The sequence below is a fragment of the Odocoileus virginianus genome, chromosome 14 (assembly GCF_023699985.2).
Source record: "Odocoileus virginianus isolate 20LAN1187 ecotype Illinois chromosome 14, Ovbor_1.2, whole genome shotgun sequence".
NCBI classification, from domain to species: domain Eukaryota; kingdom Metazoa; phylum Chordata; class Mammalia; order Artiodactyla; family Cervidae; genus Odocoileus; species Odocoileus virginianus.
The window spans coordinates 44752196-44770334 of NC_069687.1; the positions used below are offsets into that span (position 1 = coordinate 44752196).

Below are 18139 nucleotides of genomic sequence, written 5' to 3' on the forward strand. Positions count from 1 at the left end.
GCAAAAGAAGAAGGGGTGGCAGAGGATGAGATAGTTAGATATCTTCATCATCTCAATGGACATGAATCTGCACAAACTCTGGGAGATAGTAAAAGACAGAGGAACCTGGCATGCTGCAGCCCATGGGACCACAAAGAGTCAGATAGGACTGAGTACTCAAACACACACACACACAAGACATATAAATGAAAAGAAACTTAATTTAGTTAGGAAATCTGGAAAACTCAGCAGTGGCCACAGGACTAGAAAAGGGAAGTTTTCATTCCAATCCCAAAGAAAGGTAATGCCAAAGAATGCTCAAACTACTGCACAATTGCACTCATCTCACACGCTAATAAAGTAATGCTCAAAATTCTCCAAGCCAGGCTTCAGCAATATGTGAACCGTGAACTTCCAGATGTTCAAGCTGGTTTTAGAAAAGGCAGAGGAACCAGAGATCAAATTGCCAACATCTACTGGATCATCGAAAAAGCAAGAGAGTTCCAGAAAGACATCTATTTCTGCTTTAGTGACTATGCCAAAGCCTTTGACTGTGTGGATCACAACAAACTGTGGAAAATTTTCAAAGAGATGGGAATACCAGAACACCTGACCGGCCTCTTGAGAAACCTGTATGCAGGTCAAGAAGCAACAGTTAGAACTGGACATGGACCAACAGACTGGTTCCAAATAGGAAAAGGAGTACATCAAGGCTGTATATTGTCACGCTGCTTATTTAACTTATATGCAGAGACCTCTTGATGAAAGTGAAAGAGGAGAGTGAAAAAGTTGGCTTAAAGCTCAACATTCAGAAAACTAAGATCATGGCATCTGGTCCCATCACTTCATGGGAAATAGATGGGGAAACAGTGGAAACAGTGGTTGATTTTATTTTTCTGGGCTCCAAAATCACTGCGGATGGTGATTGCAGCGATGAAATTAAAAGATGCTTACTCCTTGGAAGGAAAGTTATGACCAACCTAGACAGCATATTAAAAAGAGAGACATTCCTTTGCCAACAAAGGTCCATCTAGTCAAAGCTATGGTTTTTCCAGTAGTCATGTATGGATGTGAGAGCTGAACTATAAAGAAAGCTGAGCACAGAAGAATTGATGCTTTTGAACTGTGGTGTAGGAGAAGACTCTTGAGAGTCCCTTGGACTGCAAGGAGATCCAACCAGTCCATCCTAAAGGAGATTAATCCTGCGTGTTCATTGGAGGGACTGATGTTGAAGCTGAAACTCCAATACTTTGGCTACCTGATGTGGAGAGCTGACTCATTTGAAAAGACCATGATGCTGGGAAAGATTGAAGGCAGGAGGAGAAGGGGACAATGGAGGATGAGGTGGTTGGATGGCATCACTGACACAATGGGCATGGGTTTGGGTGGACTCTGGGAGTTGGTGATGAACAGGGAGGCCTGGCGTGCTGTGATTCATGGGGTCACAAAGAGTCAGACACGACTCGGTGACTAAACTGAACTGATACCAATGCTTTAAAATTAAACCTAAAAAGAAAATTCTATTCAACAAATATAATCAGTGATAAATACTCATGCATTCTTTATTATGTGCATTAAGATGAAAAGGAAGGAGGGAGAGAAAGTAGAAAAAGGAGTAACAGGGGGAAAGTCCCAAATCTTTTATAGAACAGACTTTGAAAAATATCTTCATTTAAAAGATGGACAGCTACTTCCAGAACTTGTTAGGAAAATGGTCTTTGGATGGAAACAAAAGCATTCTTGAAATACTTCTTTCTCATTCATGACAATCTTAGTTTACAGGATAGAAGGAAATGCCACCTATTTCAGATGAAGTTCTTCTTTAGAATCTACATCCCCACGTTCCAAGAGTACCGTCACTGGAAGCATTGACAGGTTGATTTCCTTTATGCAGCAACAGCCATAAATGAGGCCATGTACTGACGCATGTGTGATGGACTGATGGAACCTAATCAAAGGCCAGGTCTCACTTATAAGCTAGAAAGTCACCTACCACTGTTTCAAAGCTTAGAAATTACAGCCTTGGCGGTTGGGGGGGGGGGGGGGTTGGCGGGGCGGGTAGGAGGGGAAATTGTAAGGCATCTTTCTCCTACAGTCAGGTGGATGAGAACCTCTTTAACTAAAATTTTCCTCCAGAGAATTATGACTGTGGGTAACAGGATAAGAATTACTGAAAGCATGACCATAATTGAGAATAGCTTCTTTCCAGCTTTTTGACCACAATTCATTGTCAAAACTACATGTGGTGACCCCATACATATACATGCAAATGTACTGATAACAATGACAAAGTTTCATAAAATAAAACCTACTTTTCCATTTTTCCATTCTATACCATTCTATTTCTTTTTTTTCAATGCTGATCTTGACCCACGATGGAAATACTGACTCACAGTAAAAACACACAGAAGCTGAAGACCTCAGCAGCCCCACGCCATGTGGCATTGCCCCCTGAAGGGTGTTCACAGAGCAAGATCTTGAGATGTTCCCATACAAAGACTTCCCAATGAACTTGGGAAACACCAAATGGTTCCTCTAGGAGTCCCAATACATGTAATGTATCAAAGGCTTTGAGACATCATTAAGAAAGAAAATCTGCTCTTATTTAACTCAGAATTTCCAAATTTATCTGACCACATAATGTGCATTTGTAAAACAATCTTCCTGCTAAATACTTTGGGGAAATATTGTACATAGAAGAAACTACTGAGTCAGAGATGAAAATTAGTGTCTAAAAGTTCAAAATTAACTGCATCTTATCCAACCAAAAACATTTTAAAGGAAGTAGGAAGGGTTAAATATACTCTCTGCTGTCTAATATAAAAAAAAATTCACAAATCATTAAAACTAAAAAGTATAACTTATTATGACCAGGTTTTAAGGCTTGATTTAAAATGTTTCCATAAACTAAAAAGGTCTGGTAAATTGTAATTAATATATGCAAAGGACCACTTCATGCTTCTCCTACACCCATTCTGGCACTGAAGTGGCTTTGTCAAGAGCTGTCTGTATTTTTATTCACCAAGTCACACAGTATAACAGCTGAAGAATAGAAAGTTATTTTGAGGCTAACCAGAGCTCCAGCCAGGCTGAGCAGCAGAAGCAGGAAGACCCTCTGTTAAGGTGTTTTGTCGTTGCCAAATAACATTCCCAGAATCTCCAGAGAGTCATGGCATCATCACCACATATCATATATATTTGACTTTTGTCTATCTTCTCCCACAGAAGTATAGGCTCCATGATGGTAAGGATATTGCCTGTCTGGTTCACCTGTGTATGCCCAGCACCATCAAAATTGCCATACATAATAGATACTTAATATTAATAAATAAATGTTGAATAAATACATTTCAGGGATGACCAGAAAATGAGTTGAGTGGCAAAAGGAAGAAGACAGAATATATAATCAGAGGTCTACAAGAGACTGGATGTCAGTGCCCTGTTCCTTCAACAACCAACACTTCTATTTTCCTCAGCCCCCACTTAATATTTCAGATTGCACCCAAAGGTAGTTTAAGACTCTTGAGAACAAGGCCTGAGTCTTGTTCTCCATCATGCAGTCTTGCTCTCAAGAAGTAGCCAGTAAGTGTTTACAGAACCACACCAGGAAACAACATCAGTCTGTCTTGAAAGGGCAGAGGCTCCCCCAGAATCTCATGCTCTGGAATGTTCTTCCCACATAGAATAATGTCTCACCCTTTTCATATTTTCTTAACTTCCACACATTACAACACTGTTGGTTCTTCTTCCAAATAGGGTAAAATGAGTTACAATGCTAACTCCAGAGTTCAGAAACACAGTTTGAAAACTGCCCACAATTATCACTTCATCATCCCTACATGTATGCAAAAAAAAATGACCATTATAACTTATGAACAATCTTAGTCAAATTCAGAAACACTCATCTATCCCTGAGGTGTGGTAAGTAGGGTTTTTTCCTCTGATAAAATATATACCTCAAAGAATGAGAAGAAGAAAATCTTCCATCCATGGCTTTTTCCATCAATAACAGCTCACCTTGCAATAGGTGCATGTCATTTTACCTACCTATATACTTACCAAAAAATCCACGTGACCTGGCCAGACCAGGACAGGTCCACATAGTCACATCATTCTTGGGAGAACCTTGGCCAGTTGCAATCTCCTTTGTCTTAGGTAGCCAGGTTAGGGAACAAATCTGTAATAATGACCCCCCAAAATACATAATTACGGCAATTTCTGATTCATTGAATGCATTTTAAACTAAGTCTAGGCAGTATGTTCTGTCCCCATCTACTTTCCAGTCTACATATAGGGTTAGGGTATTAGAGGAATTATGTTAGTTCCAGGAAAGTTTACCCCAAAGCAATAAAAAACTAAATATACAGAGACTTAGGCACAATGAACCTATGAATTGAAGTGGACTATGATTATTTTACTTTCTTGGGCTCCAAAGTCACTATAGTCAGTGACTGCAGCCATTAAATGAAAAGACACTTGCTCCTTGGAAATAAAGCTATGACAAAACAAGACAGTGTGTTAAAAAGCAGAGACATCACTTTGCCGACAAAGGTCCGTATAGTCAAATTTATGGTTTATCCCGTAGTCATGTGTGAATGTAACAGTTGACCATGAAGAAGGCTGAACATCGAAGAATTGATGTTTTCGAATTGTGGTGCTGAAGAAGACTCTAAACAGACCCTTGGACTGCAAGGAGATTAAACCAGTCAATCCTAAAGGAAATCAACCCTGAATATTCATTGGAAGGACTGATGCTGAAGCTGAAGCTTCAATACTTTGGCCACCTGATGCAAAGAACTGACTCACTGGAAAAGACCCTGATGCTGGGAAAGACTGAGGCAGGAGGAGAAGGGGGCAACAGAGGATGAGATGGTTGGATGGCATCATCAACTCAAAGGACGTGAGTTTGAGGAAACTCAGGGAGTTAGTGATGCACAGGAAAGTCTGGTGTGCTGCGGTCCATGGGGTTGCAAAGAGTCGGATAACTTAGTGACTGAACGACAACAGCATGATCACTGTCCAGTCAGACAGCTCCCGAGTTTCAGTTAAAGCAGAGCTGAGAAAGAAAATGGGAAAAAAAAAAAAAGGATACACAAGTTAAATTAACTTGCAACTCACAGGTGAAAAGGGTTTTACAAAAAAAGAAAACCTCTTAGGAGTTGAAACTCCTATAGATTCAGCAGCTAAAGAGAGGTGTGTTTGGGTGCTGTGCTCTATCATATATTATTTTCACAAGATTCTAGAAGATCAGAATGAAGGTGAACTCCAGGAAAGACATTTACCTGTGAGTTTGTGCTTGGGGTCTGGATACTCTGTCCAGTATTTATGTCCAGGATGTGTAAGCGTCCATCCTTCATTCCTCCTCCAACAGCGAGGACTTCAGTCTGCCAGGGACACCAATCAATGGCCTTTAAAGTTCCAAATAATCACAGGCAGGTCAGCTTTGGAGGTGAACTCATGAATGAGATGCACACATATAACCAGAAGTTCCAGAGTTCTGCTCCCATGGCAGATCTCCAGAACCTCTGATCCAAAGGCAAGAGCTACAACCCTCTCCAGAAAATACTTCTCATGGACTAGAAATCACCTATTGGTGTCTTCTTCAAATTTAGGTAACAAGTGCAAGTATTTCAAACAGAAAAATTACACAATAGTATGTTTGAAAAACTACATTCAACATATCCAATGGGGCAAAAAATCTGCTGCTAAAATAGTTGACATGTACCTCTAGAATCTGATCACCAAATGCAGTCTTCCTCTGGTTTGTCTACCTGTGTCTTTAGGTTCTAGGTCAGAGAAGGGAACAGAAGAGAATGGAGAGCTATACCTGCTTGCTCGCAACACAAAAATCATATGTTTCAAATCCTAATGAAAGGTTGCTGCTACGAGCTATGAAAGACACCAAGATTCGTGTTCTCCGCAAGAGAGGGATTCGATCCAGGGCCAGAGACAAGGCTTGATCACTCAGAGCTTTTGTGTAGGAAAGCTTTACTGAAGTATGAAATAGAGAAAGCTTCTGACATAAACATCAGAAGGGGACAGAAACAATGCCCCCTTGCTAGCTTTTAGCAAGGTGTTTTGTACCTGTTAGCAACTTGCTATTCGGATAAAGGAACACCTCAAAACTGAGAGAGCTGCACCAGGCCCCTCTCCCACAACATGCATTTGAGATAGCACTGACACAAAGTGAGTCATCCCCAGTCATAATGCAATTGACATGAATCTTGAAGAAGGGCAGATTTCCAAGCAAATACATAGTTTCCTTAACATAGCTTAAGAGAACATTTCCATGAGTAAGAGGTACTGGTTTGTTGATCCATTATCAGTTCAAGGTTTGAGTCTTAGGGGAACCAACTTGAAGAAGGGCAGATTCCAAGGCAAATACATAGTTTCATTAACATAGCTTAAAAGCTATGTTAACATTTCCATAAGAAAAATCACATTGTTTAACTCAAGGTTTGAGAAAAGTTAAGTTCAGGTTGAACCAGGTGTTGCCATGACAAGACAGGATTAGAAGAGAAAAGAAAAAAAAAAAAAAAACTTCTGCCACTTGCAGTTTATTTCCTCCTGCCACCTAGGGACCTCCGGCCTTCCTACCAAGGCTGCTAACCCTCTCACTAATACATTTTAGAAAATAAAATTGCCTATTCTTTAGTTATAAATTACTATTGCTAATTCTGATGTTTTCACTTATACAGTTTCCCATGTTTAACATATCTTTCATAATTATAATTTTTAAATATCCCACAATATTCTATCATGTTATTATACTCTAATTAATGTTTGTTCTACTGCTACACTCAGGCTGATTTTTTTTCATTTGTTTTTTGTTCCAAATGGCAATATTTTTTTGGCTGCACCACGTGCAGCTTGTGGGATCTTAGTTTGCCAACAAGGGCTCAAACCTGGGCCCCCAGCAGTGCAAGTGCAGAGTCCTAACCACCATACCACCAAGGAATTCCCTGATCTTCATTTTATTTTCATTTGGTTTGCACTGGGTTGGGTTGAGCTTTTTGGAGAAAGTTGCGGGGTGGGGTGTTGTATTCTTTGTTTTTATAAAGAATACTCTAATGGATATATTCTGGCATATGTCTTTGTTTCCAATATATTATTTTTTAGGTAAATTCCAAGCTTCAGAAGCGCTGACATAAATTTTTCCAAATAGTAGTAACTTTTTACAACACCAGGATCAGATGAGTACACTAACCTCATCCTCAGTTTAAGCTCATTTATCATTAAAAACTAATCTCCCATCCCACTTGCCCTTCTAGAACTTTGCCAACATCCTCCATCAGTAGAATCTCATTCTCCTCCCTTTGAATCTGGGAGGGCTTGGGACTGGCTTGCAAACAACTGAATGCACCAAAAGTGTCACTACATGGCTTCTGGAATTGGGTCATAAAAGGTGATGCTGTTGCAGGAAGGGGGAACCCTTCCAGGGCCTGAAACTGGGCTCTTATCTAATACTCAGAAATGCATTGTTCGAGGAGACACATGTGCTGACAAAACAAGAGATTTTATTGGGAAAGGGCACCCAGGTGGAGAGCAGTAGGTAAAGGAACCCAGGAGAACTGCTCTGCCAGTGGCTCACAGTCTCCAGTTTTATGGTGATGGGATTAATTTCTGGGTTGTCTTTAGCAAATCATTCTGACTCGGAGTTCTTCCTGGTGGTGCATGTCTTGTTCAGCCAAGATGGATGCCAGAGAGAAGGATTCTGGGAGGTAGTCGGACCTGTGGTGTCTCCTTTTGACCTTTCCTGAACTCTTGCAGTTGGTGGTGGCTTCTTAGTTCCCTGTTCCTTACCAGGACCTCCTGTCGAAAACAGCTCATGCAGATGGTCACTATGGTGCCTGGCCAGGGTGGGCGGCTTCAGTCACTGTGCTTCCCCAGCAATGCCACTTGCACCTTGCTCTCTGAAGCACTGGCCCTGCTGCCCTGAACCACGACGTCTACCTCTCTTAAGGCAGCCAGTGGTAAGGAAGCCCATGTGGTAAGACTAGTCCAAAAATGTAGAGGAGCTCTGAGACCACTTGAAGAGGGAAGGATGACTGGCCAACCAACACTGTCCCAGCTCCTAGTACTTCCAGCTTCAGTCACTGCCTGACTGCAACCTCATGAGAGACCCTGAGCCAGACTGCTCAGAAGAGCCCTTCCTAAAGTCTGACCCACAGAAACCATAAAAGATAATAAAATAATTATGTTAAGCCAGCCACTAGGATTCAGGGTAATTTGTTACATAAAAATAGATACCAGAATAAATATAATTAGAAACCACAATGAAATATGATTGTAGTTCATACAAGAAAGACAGTGAAGAACTCTAATTAGCCAAACTTCATTCAAAGTAAAGACCTTGGCCTTGTATTATGAATAAATGTACAATTTAATTTTGAAATTAAAATTGAATTGAAATAAAACATTTGTTGAATATATAAATTGAAATTAAAGATTTACAATATATATGTACTATTTCTCATGGTCACCTGCCTTAATTGTCTTTTTCAAATAACCATTCCGTTAGACCCTTTACTGGGCTGAATAAGAGAGCCATTTCAGTAAACACAAAATTTTGTATATATATATATATATACATATATATACATATATAATATATATACATATATAATTTGAAGAGGCTGAGAAATTCTCCTGAGCCCAGGAACCTCAGTTTTATCACAGGATGAATATTAGTATTTTTTATATTTATTAGTAATCATTCTCTTCAGTACCCTATTTCTAATTAGCTTTTACTACAAACAGGCTGTTTTGGCAAAACTAGAAGCTCCATCATGAGCAGAATCACACAGATGTCAACATCTGAAGTCTGCTCATTACACTAATTGGTTAGTCTGCAGTGCCTGCAAGAACACTTACACTAGTGACTGTTCTCATGATTCCCCAGGTAGTAGATGCCACAAGGCTTGGCTTGTTCAAGTTTCCAGAAACTCTACTGTCAACTTAAAAAAATGCACAGCAGGAAGAGTTGTGAGTAAGTTTTACTTGAGGCAAAATAAGGACGAGAGCCCAGGAGAGAACAGCTCAGATACCTCTGAGAAACTATTCCAAAGAGGTAGAGGGGAGGTCAGTATATATGTGATCTTGGTGAAGGAGGATTTCATGCACTCAAGCACCTATTTTCTAAAGTAGGTTTGTGCTAGTCACAAGGAACAGTTGTCACCATGAAGGATTTTAGTGCTTTTCTAGATGTGGGAGATATAAGAATTGGGCTCAAAAAATCAGCTCCCGAACTATCTGACCTGTTCTGCCTGTTTTCCCCAAGCACACTGCTTCATTTCTGTTCTCCATGAACTCCTTTCACGCTAAGCTAAGTCACTTCAGTCACGTCCGACTCTTTGTGATCCCGTGGACTGTAGCCCACCAGGCTCCTCTGCCCATGGGATTCTCCAGGCAAGAATACTGGAGTGAGTAGGTGTTACCTTCTCCAGGGGATCTTCCTGACCCAGGGATCAAACCTGGGTCTCCCACATTGCAGGCAGATTCTTTACCATCAGGGGGTACTGAAAATTAGCAGCTGCAGCAGCACATGATTTAATTCTTACAGAGGTAGGTGGCAAGAGCCAATGGCAAGTGCCAATGTGTAGTCGACAATATCTTAGTTCAATTCACTGTATTTCTGATAAGACATCTAAGAATATAAGCAGCTCCTTGCAGGAAGCAGCTCTCTACAAGAGAGCTTTTGCCTTGTCACTTTATCAAAGCTATATTTTAACTAACCTTTTCACCAGATGACCCCAATGCTTAACCACCAGCCCAAGCATACCTTTCAAAACTGTTGAATTTCTTACCTTGACTGCTGTAGGTTGATGTATGACTTTTAGTGGGTGGCCCTGTGTGTTTGCACCCGGATCATGGGGCCATATAGTTAGCAGTCCATCACTACAGCCACTGGAAAGCAGTGTGCCACCTGGTGCCCACTTCAGCCCACACACAGCTTGTTTGTGTTGAAGAGTTCCAACATGGTGTTGGGCTACCCGAACGTCATGATGATAAACACGGCCCAGTCTCGACCCACTGCCAAGAGGTAAAGGGGCAGGTTAGGACAGAGAACTTGAGCCCTACTGCTGCATAAGCATGACATGAAGGGAAGGCTTGTTCATGCTCTTGAAAAACCCCTTAGGATAGATTCAAAGCATAAACGTTTCTTGACTTAATAAGGATGAAGTATACTGTCTGGGTGATTCTTCTCAGAAGTTAAGTAGATTTGTCCGACAGTTTCAAATCCGGGTATTAAAAATATATCCTTTGATAGATATCTCCAATAGCTTTAATATGATGCAGACAGGCATGGAAAAGATAAATTTAGAAGATTATCATATTTTCCCAGATAGTAGTTTATGTATTGGACACAGGAAATATTACTTTCTGGAATTCAATACCTCATGTTATCTCAATGAAATGATGTATATACCATATATCTGTTAGACATAGAAACGTATTATTTCCTTTTTCTAGTAATCTGCAGATCTACTTTTTCATTCTACTATCATATAAAAAGATTATAAAACTATCTGAAAGTCACAACAAACTGCAATATGATTCAAAATCACTGGATAATGTCTCTACTCTCAGTGATTTGGATCCAAATTATGATAAAGGTCCTATCACTCAAAGATAATGAGTGATACTGATAATGATTTCTGCATTAGTTTTCTCCAAGGAGAAAGTAAATAAGTGCCTACAATTATTTCTTGAAATTTCTCAAAGTCCAGTGTCAGATTCTTAAAAAACTACTTAGGCTCAGCCCTGAATAGCATTCTGATGAACTATACAGACTCTGCAGCCAGACCACCTGGTTCAAAACCTGACTCTTCCCCTTATGCTAACCATGTGACCTCAGGCAGCTGTCACAGTTTACTCCTCAAAAAAAGAGGGTATGGGGGACACAAACCACTTTGTAGTCTTATTGCAGGGATTAAAATACAGTTATACACATCAAAAGTTAGCACAGAGTACTCCAAACATTTTGAAAATGAAGTCGCTTACTCGTGTCCAACTCTTTGCAACCCCATAGACTGTACCTATCAAGCTCCTCCATCCATGGGATTTTCCAGGCAAGAGTACTGGAGTGAGTTGCCATTTCCTTCTCCAGGGGATCTTCCCAATCCAGGGATCGAACCCAGCTCTCCCGCATTACAGGCAGATGCTTTAGCTGCTATTATTCTAAGAAAATATTTGCTCATATTCTTCATAGATAATGAAACTAAACTTACCCAGTGTAGATTGTAAAAGGAACCCAAGTGTAGAATTGACTTGGCTGCAACAATGCCTCAGGGTAAATATTTATTCCTTTATAAGGGCATTTTGCATTAAGTAGTTTTAAGTATGGCTATAATCACAAAGTTTTGAAATCTCAATTTACATCTGAGCTACTGAAAGAAATTGTAGAAGGCTTTGAGTTTTATTTAAGAAATACAGTATGAAGATGAATGACTTATTAAATAAATATTTAGACTGATTATGTAGGCTCACAGGGACAAGTCACTTAACTTTTCTAGTCAAAAAGAAGTAGTTAGACAACTAAATCACTAGTTCTCAAAAGTGAGGAAGCATCAACATCACTTGAGAAATTAGAAATGCATATTATCAGCCCAACATCAGACCTACTGAATCTCAAATTCTCAGAGAAAGGGCAGCGATCTGGGTTTTGAGGAGCATTCCAGGCCATTCTGACACATGGTCAAGTTTGAGAATCACTGAACTGGTTATTCTATGAGGTTCCTTCCAGCTCTAACCTCTGTGGGTCTGTGAATTGGAATTATGCCCCCAGAGAGCTTAACATATTCCCCATTAGTGATACTGACATCAATAAATACTGATTTCAACAAAATATCCCTCTAGCAAGTATTACTTGTTACAGAGAAACTTTCTGCTTAAACAAAGTTTAACATTTTACTTTAACAATCATTTCACCTGTAAATATTGAGCCTCACAATCTCAGTACGAGCACACGCTGCAGACACAGAGCCACCATGGAACACGTGGCCGCTGGACCACTTGCATCAACAGGTCTGAACAGCTGACAGTTATGGCAGGATCATGACTGCTACTAATCATGTCTGTCTGGTTTTACTTTGGTTTTGGTTTCAAATTTTATAGTTCTGTCCACCTGTAATCAATTGGTGATGCAAACATAATTGGTTCCAATGAGATGCTTCTCACCTGCTGAGGATATAATGATTCCAGCTTAGAGCCCCAACTACTGATAAATGGCCAAGCATATTTCTCAATCGCTTTTTAGTGACCACATCCCATAACTGAAAAAAAAATGAAAAAGCATGGTTATGTAGCATTTTCACAACCCACAATCTTCTCAAAGAGCTAATAGCCAGTTAGTGTTGATACAGCCAACTCTTGTGCTAAGTGAAAGTTCAGCACCTCTAATCCTAAAGCAGTTTTCAATGCTGTCTGCATATTTGCATCATCTAGGGAGCAGAGTTTGGGTGCTAGACATTCTGATTCAATGGTGGGAGTAAGAGCCTGGGCATACAGCATTTATTTTAAAGTTCCTTAGGTGAATTCAGTCAGCTGCAAAAGGTTGAGAATCACTGACACTTCTAGTTCCTTCAAACCATGGGAATTCCAAAGCTGGATATCCACCTACAGTTATCAACAAATAAAATTTGAGTGCCCACACAATTTCTAGAGTCAGGAATTCCATTTACTGCTAAGTGACTCCTTTCCTGCCAGCTATAAAAAATACTGTAACCCATATTAGGAATGAGAACTTTGACATAAAAAGAAATCATGACATGACCCTCATAGGATCATTACAGAGATGAAAAAAGAGTAGAGCCACCTGTGACCCTCCAAGGTCATTGGGCACCCAAGCAATATTGTTTATCTGTTGCTAATAAACAATAATAATAACACATGAGAAATAAGATAGATTGATAGAAACTTGCTAAGCTCCCATTTTAGAGAGCCTATTAGAAAAAAATTCACTACTTTTAAGTAACTCCTGATTTTGGCTTTCGGTAAGAAAGGAGGACTGGAAGGTTATCTATCTCAGTTTTAGGACTTCTCTCCAAAGTTCTAAAAAGTGGGGCTCTCATAAGCCCAACTTTAGTTTGAGAGAAAAAAATGAGGGGATAAAAGGAAATGTGACACATAGAAAGATTCTGTGAAAAAACAAAGCAGAATATCCCTATATCCTCATTAAACAGCATTCAGGGAAGACCCAGAATAGCATAACCTCTTACTCCCCATAGCTTCAAGCACCACATCTACTATAAGTTTCTTTATTTTATCATACCCTGTTATTAAAAGTCAATCTTAGGGACCTCCCCGGTGGTCCAGTGGTTAAGATTTCGCCTTCCAATGTAGAAGGTATGGGTTTGATCCCTGGTCAGGGGGCTTAGACCCCACATGCCTTGCAGCCAAAGAAACAAAACATAAAACAGAAGCAATGCTGTACCAAATTCAATAAAGATTTTAAAACTGGTCCATATTTAAAAAAAAAAAAAAAGCTTCAAAAAAGTCAACCTTAGTTATTTAGCAACTATACAGAATACATTATGAGAAAGAAAAAGCAGTCCAGTACCTGTACTTCTCCCTCGCTGGTGCCAACTGCCAGGCAGGTTCCCTCTTTTATCCAGGACACAGAAGATATATAGTTACAAGTGAGACGTAAGTATATATTTTCAATTCTGTTGTGATCATCCCCATTCCAGATGTATACGGAAGATCCAAGGGCTATGGCAACAAGATTTTGAAAATTCCAGTCCAGGATATTCAGATCTGTAAGAAAGCATTTCAAATTGGGGTGATCATACAGCCAAATAAAAATATTTTCAAACAAAACAACTTTACTTATAGGTAGAGGAGAAAGATTAATAATTTCCCCATGGTCAGTTGAAAAACAGAATCATGGATCCAATCAGATTATTAGAAGTTCAAAAATGAAAGCTGGAATACAATCTTACATCAAGATATACAATAACGCTTATATCAAGATAAGCAATAATGCTTATCATTTATGCTCTTACATACTTATTTAGAGGCATTTAGAAAACTTGGCAGTTTCATCTACCATTATAAGTAATAGATGGATTTCATCTAACAGATCATTAAACTTTAAAAGCACATAATTCTTATGGAGACATCCTTGGACCTAGAATATACAGATGAGAGTTGCCACCATCATTTCTAATCAAAAGACAACCTAACTACAGTAAATCTAGAAGAGGTGGTCCCTGGCTTATTTATGATACCTGGAAGTTCTTAGTATTCTCTATCTTACACTCTAAGCATTACATGAGTGCTCAGAGAAACCATATTTGTATGCCCACATACTAAGCCATACCTGATTTTATTTCTTACAACACAGAAACTCCTATCCTGATTGATACACATCAGTATGAAACTATGAATCTCACCAGTTCCATCAGAGCAGTCTAAGCTCCCTATAGCTCATCCCTCCCACCGATGCAAACTACAAACTCTAAACAAAATTTGAAAAACAAACAAATACCTGAGAACTCTGGAAAATAGGCAAAAGCAGGTAAACCAAGTTAAGGAAGTGAAAACTTGGGGAGGCAATCCACCCAGGGGTGAGTTTTCCACTCTTCTCCTTACATAGCTTTACACTGAGGGTGAGCCCCAATCATAGAATAACAGCAGTAGTTCGAACTCTAATAGAAAGCCTACCTTGTTTCTGGTCAAAGAAATCAGAGAAAGGAGCTCAAGGTGGCCAAAGTGTGAGGAGAAAGCCTGGGAGGGGAGAGGACCACAGAAAAGCATCCTCTTTTCTGTGAGTGTATGAACCCACACACACCTCAGCCTAACCCCAAAGTGTGTAAGTACAAGGAAAACTCATATTATCCAATCTAAAAAACATGGAGGAAAAAATTTTTTAAGAAATGGACAGAACCTCAGGGATTGGTGGAATAATATCCACAGATCTAAAAGTGAAAGTGAAGTCGCTCAGTCGTGTCCAATTCTGCAACCCCATGGGCTGTAGCCTACCAGGCTCCTCCGTCCATGGGATTTTCCAGGCGAGAATACTGGAATGGGTTGCCATTCCTTCTCCAGGAGATCTTCCCAGGGATTTAACCTGGGTTTCCCACATTGTAGGCAGACAACATATCTAACATATATGTAATTGGAGTCAGGTCTTGGAAACAAGAGGACAAGTTTTCATATGAGTGCTCACCAGAAACCAGAGAGGCCAAAAGTCAATGCAACATCTTTAAAATGCGGAAAATATATCTGGCAAGCCAGAATTCTATATCAAGCAAATATATCACAATAAGGGTAAGAGAAGCCTTCAGTAAGAGACCAGATCTGCAAATACTAACAGAAGGTTTTTTACTGAAAGTAAGTTATATAAGAGGAACATTTGGCTCTTTGGGAATGGAGGGGAATGTTATAATTGGTAAATATTTGGGTAAATATAAGGACCATTTTTCCCTCACACAAATATATATGGCTTTTTAAACTAAAACTTTTAACAATGGTTAAGTTTTCAATGCATGTAGATTTAAAACATAGACAACTAAAGTGACTCTCCCAAAAAAGCTGAGAGTTGGGGAAACACATGACTGCAAGATTTTTACATATTGTGTGAAATATGCAGCAGTAATTCTAGGTAGACTGAGAAAATTTAGACTGCATTGCAGTCCCTAAAGCAATAACTAAAAACATAATACAAGGAGATATAGCCAGAAAGCCAACAGGTCAACTAATGTAGAAGTCAGAAAGAAAAGATGTTCAAGGAACAAGACTTAATGCACTTTGAAATTTAAGAGGCCAAGAGACAGAAGAGGAGGGAAATCAGAAAACAAAACAAAACAAAACAAAAAAAACCAAGAAAGAGTGACCAATTGCCTCAAATGTGGTTGACAGAGCTAAGTAAATGAGCTCCAAAAAGTGACTGTTAGATTTAGCAGTGAAGAATTTGGGGTGATGTTACAAAAAACAGTTTCAACGGCATGGTGAGATTTAAGAACTGACTAGACCAAGGATTAAAAACAAAATGGGGAAAGAAAATAACAAATTGTGAATTATAGACATCTTTTGACAGGTTTTTGCTGTCAAAGGGAGACAAAAGGGGTTATGGCCTGAAGGGGAAGTGGGGAAAAAAGTTTTTGTTTGCTTTTTAATATAAGTGGTGTGCTTTTTAAACATCTCTTGAAATGAATTCTTCAGTTTTCATTAGTCATGGCAAGAAATTCTCTTAGAGAAGGAGGTACAGGAGAAGAATGATAAGGGAACTGTTCCCTTTAATGATTTTGTGTTTTTCCTGCTCGTTCCTCTCTGCAAAACGTACCACAGAACCAAACCTCATCCCTCTGCTCTTTCTCCCTCACCAGAAGAGTTCACCCTGGCTGTCAGCTTCAAATATAGTCATCTGACCTACACTCTAGCCTTTCCCCTCTTTCACCAACCTCATTTATAATGATTTCCCAGAAACTCTTAAATGTCTCACTGTTTCCTCAAATATAACACTGCAAGAAAAGTCTTCCCTCCTCATACCATTTTTCCTGCTAACTTGTCTTCTTGGTGACACCACTGCTTCAAAACTTGGAATAATCTTAAATGTATCCCTCCTCCCATATATTTTTCCTCATGCAGAGAAAACAGTCCCTTACTTTTTCGTAACTCTCCTAATAAATGCATTCTGCATACTCTGCCATGAATTTTCCTTTGATGTTTCGCCTAGTTGAGAATTCCCACAACAAATCTAAAAATCTGCTTCAGACTTTGAAATTTCTCTATAATCTGCATCCACCCCCTAATTCCCCACTCCCCAAAGTATCCTCCTCACTGTCATTGATTATCATTAATTACCAACATCCTGCCTTTGTTCATGTGGCTAACATTGCTAAAAATGCTGTCTTCTCTTTTCCACTCCTCCAAGCCTACCCATCTTTTGAAGACCCATCTCAAGTCTTAGTACCTCCACAAAGTCTTTCCAGACAACTCCAAAGATCACCAAACTATATATAGTCTTGCCGCTCCTTATACCCCACAATTTATTGTTTATATTCTACATTGCCATGTTGGCAGCAGTTCAGTGTGGGTTAGTCTCATTTTCCCAACTAGATCACAAGCTAGAGACATAAGAAGAAACTAGGGACAAACAGCCAATATGGTTATTTACTGGTAAGATTTATCCATGTTTAAAATATAAGCATATGAGTAGGTCATCATTTATACAGTTCATTTTATTACAGTAAAAATGTGTGCTTCTTGTGCCCCACCAAGACAAACAATGCCCATTCCTGAACATGAAAATTCTACAATGAAAAACTCACAATATTAAACGTATTTGGATGGTACACTGTTTAAGCATGAGGCACAAGGCCATTTGCTTCTTCCAGAATCAAATTTCAAGTTTATGCTACAGCACAGGATACATTTTGTCATTTCAATGTTTTAATTGATGATTTAAACAATAACATACAATAGTCATTTCGAAGACCTGTAAGATGAATCTTCGCCTCTGGTTGGAGTATGGAATAGTTTATATCACCGAATCTTTGGAAGTATTCATCTCTGACTCCATCACTGCAGCCTGCAAGAAACAAACAGCTCTACACTATAATCCTGAAAACAAAATAATAATCTTTGCAAGTATTAAGAGATACTGGAGTGAACAAGAAAGTGACCATCATGATAAAATTGAATTACAAGCTGCAGGGGAAGGAAAGGAAGAAACAGACTTCAGTATTTATTTAAACACTTAAAAAAAAAATATCCAATGACATTTCTAATAAAAAGCACATGAGTACCAGACCTAAATGTAATGACAGAGCTTGTGGGGAGCACACAGAGACACTACATCATGCTTTGAATATTTTGTTCTGTCACTTGAGATTTTAAGACCAAAGTAATGTTCATGTATCCATGTGTCTATAATATCAACAATTCTCTAATAGACTTAAGCTCTGACCTGAGTCTTTGTCAATAAAACTGTTGATTCATTGATTTTTACTCTTTCTCTCACTGTTTTTGTACTAGAGCACACAGTTACGTTAGGCTAGTGTTACCCATGACTATCTGAATTTAAGGTTGTATCTTGTGCTCAGTTTTACTTCTCATCAAAAGACCCCACTAAGTCTAAACCACAAGCCACTGCCTTTTCATCTTTCCAACCACCTGGCTTGCATCAAACTGAGAATGACATGATCAACAGGAA

The 18139-nt window shown here is 39.3% G+C and overlaps 1 protein-coding gene across 2 annotated transcripts in view; it reads right to left on the reverse strand.

Moving 5' to 3' along the window:
- The window catches only part of CDC20B (cell division cycle 20B), a 62494-nt gene that overhangs the window by 5180 nt on the left and 39175 nt on the right, over positions 1-18139 (reverse strand). The window contains exons 6-11 of one of the 2 annotated variants that reach the window (XM_070476677.1): positions 17405-17515; positions 13541-13737; positions 12160-12254; positions 9786-10011; positions 5262-5387; positions 4039-4156 (exon numbers count right to left, since the gene is read on the reverse strand). In XM_070476677.1, coding sequence (XP_070332778.1) covers positions 4039-4156; positions 5262-5387; positions 9786-10011; positions 12160-12254; positions 13541-13737; positions 17405-17515 — 873 coding nt within the window. The remainder of the gene's footprint in view (positions 1-4038; positions 4157-5261; positions 5388-9785; positions 10012-12159; positions 12255-13540; positions 13738-17404; positions 17516-18139) is intronic. The other variant, XM_070476678.1, reaches the window with a different exon arrangement.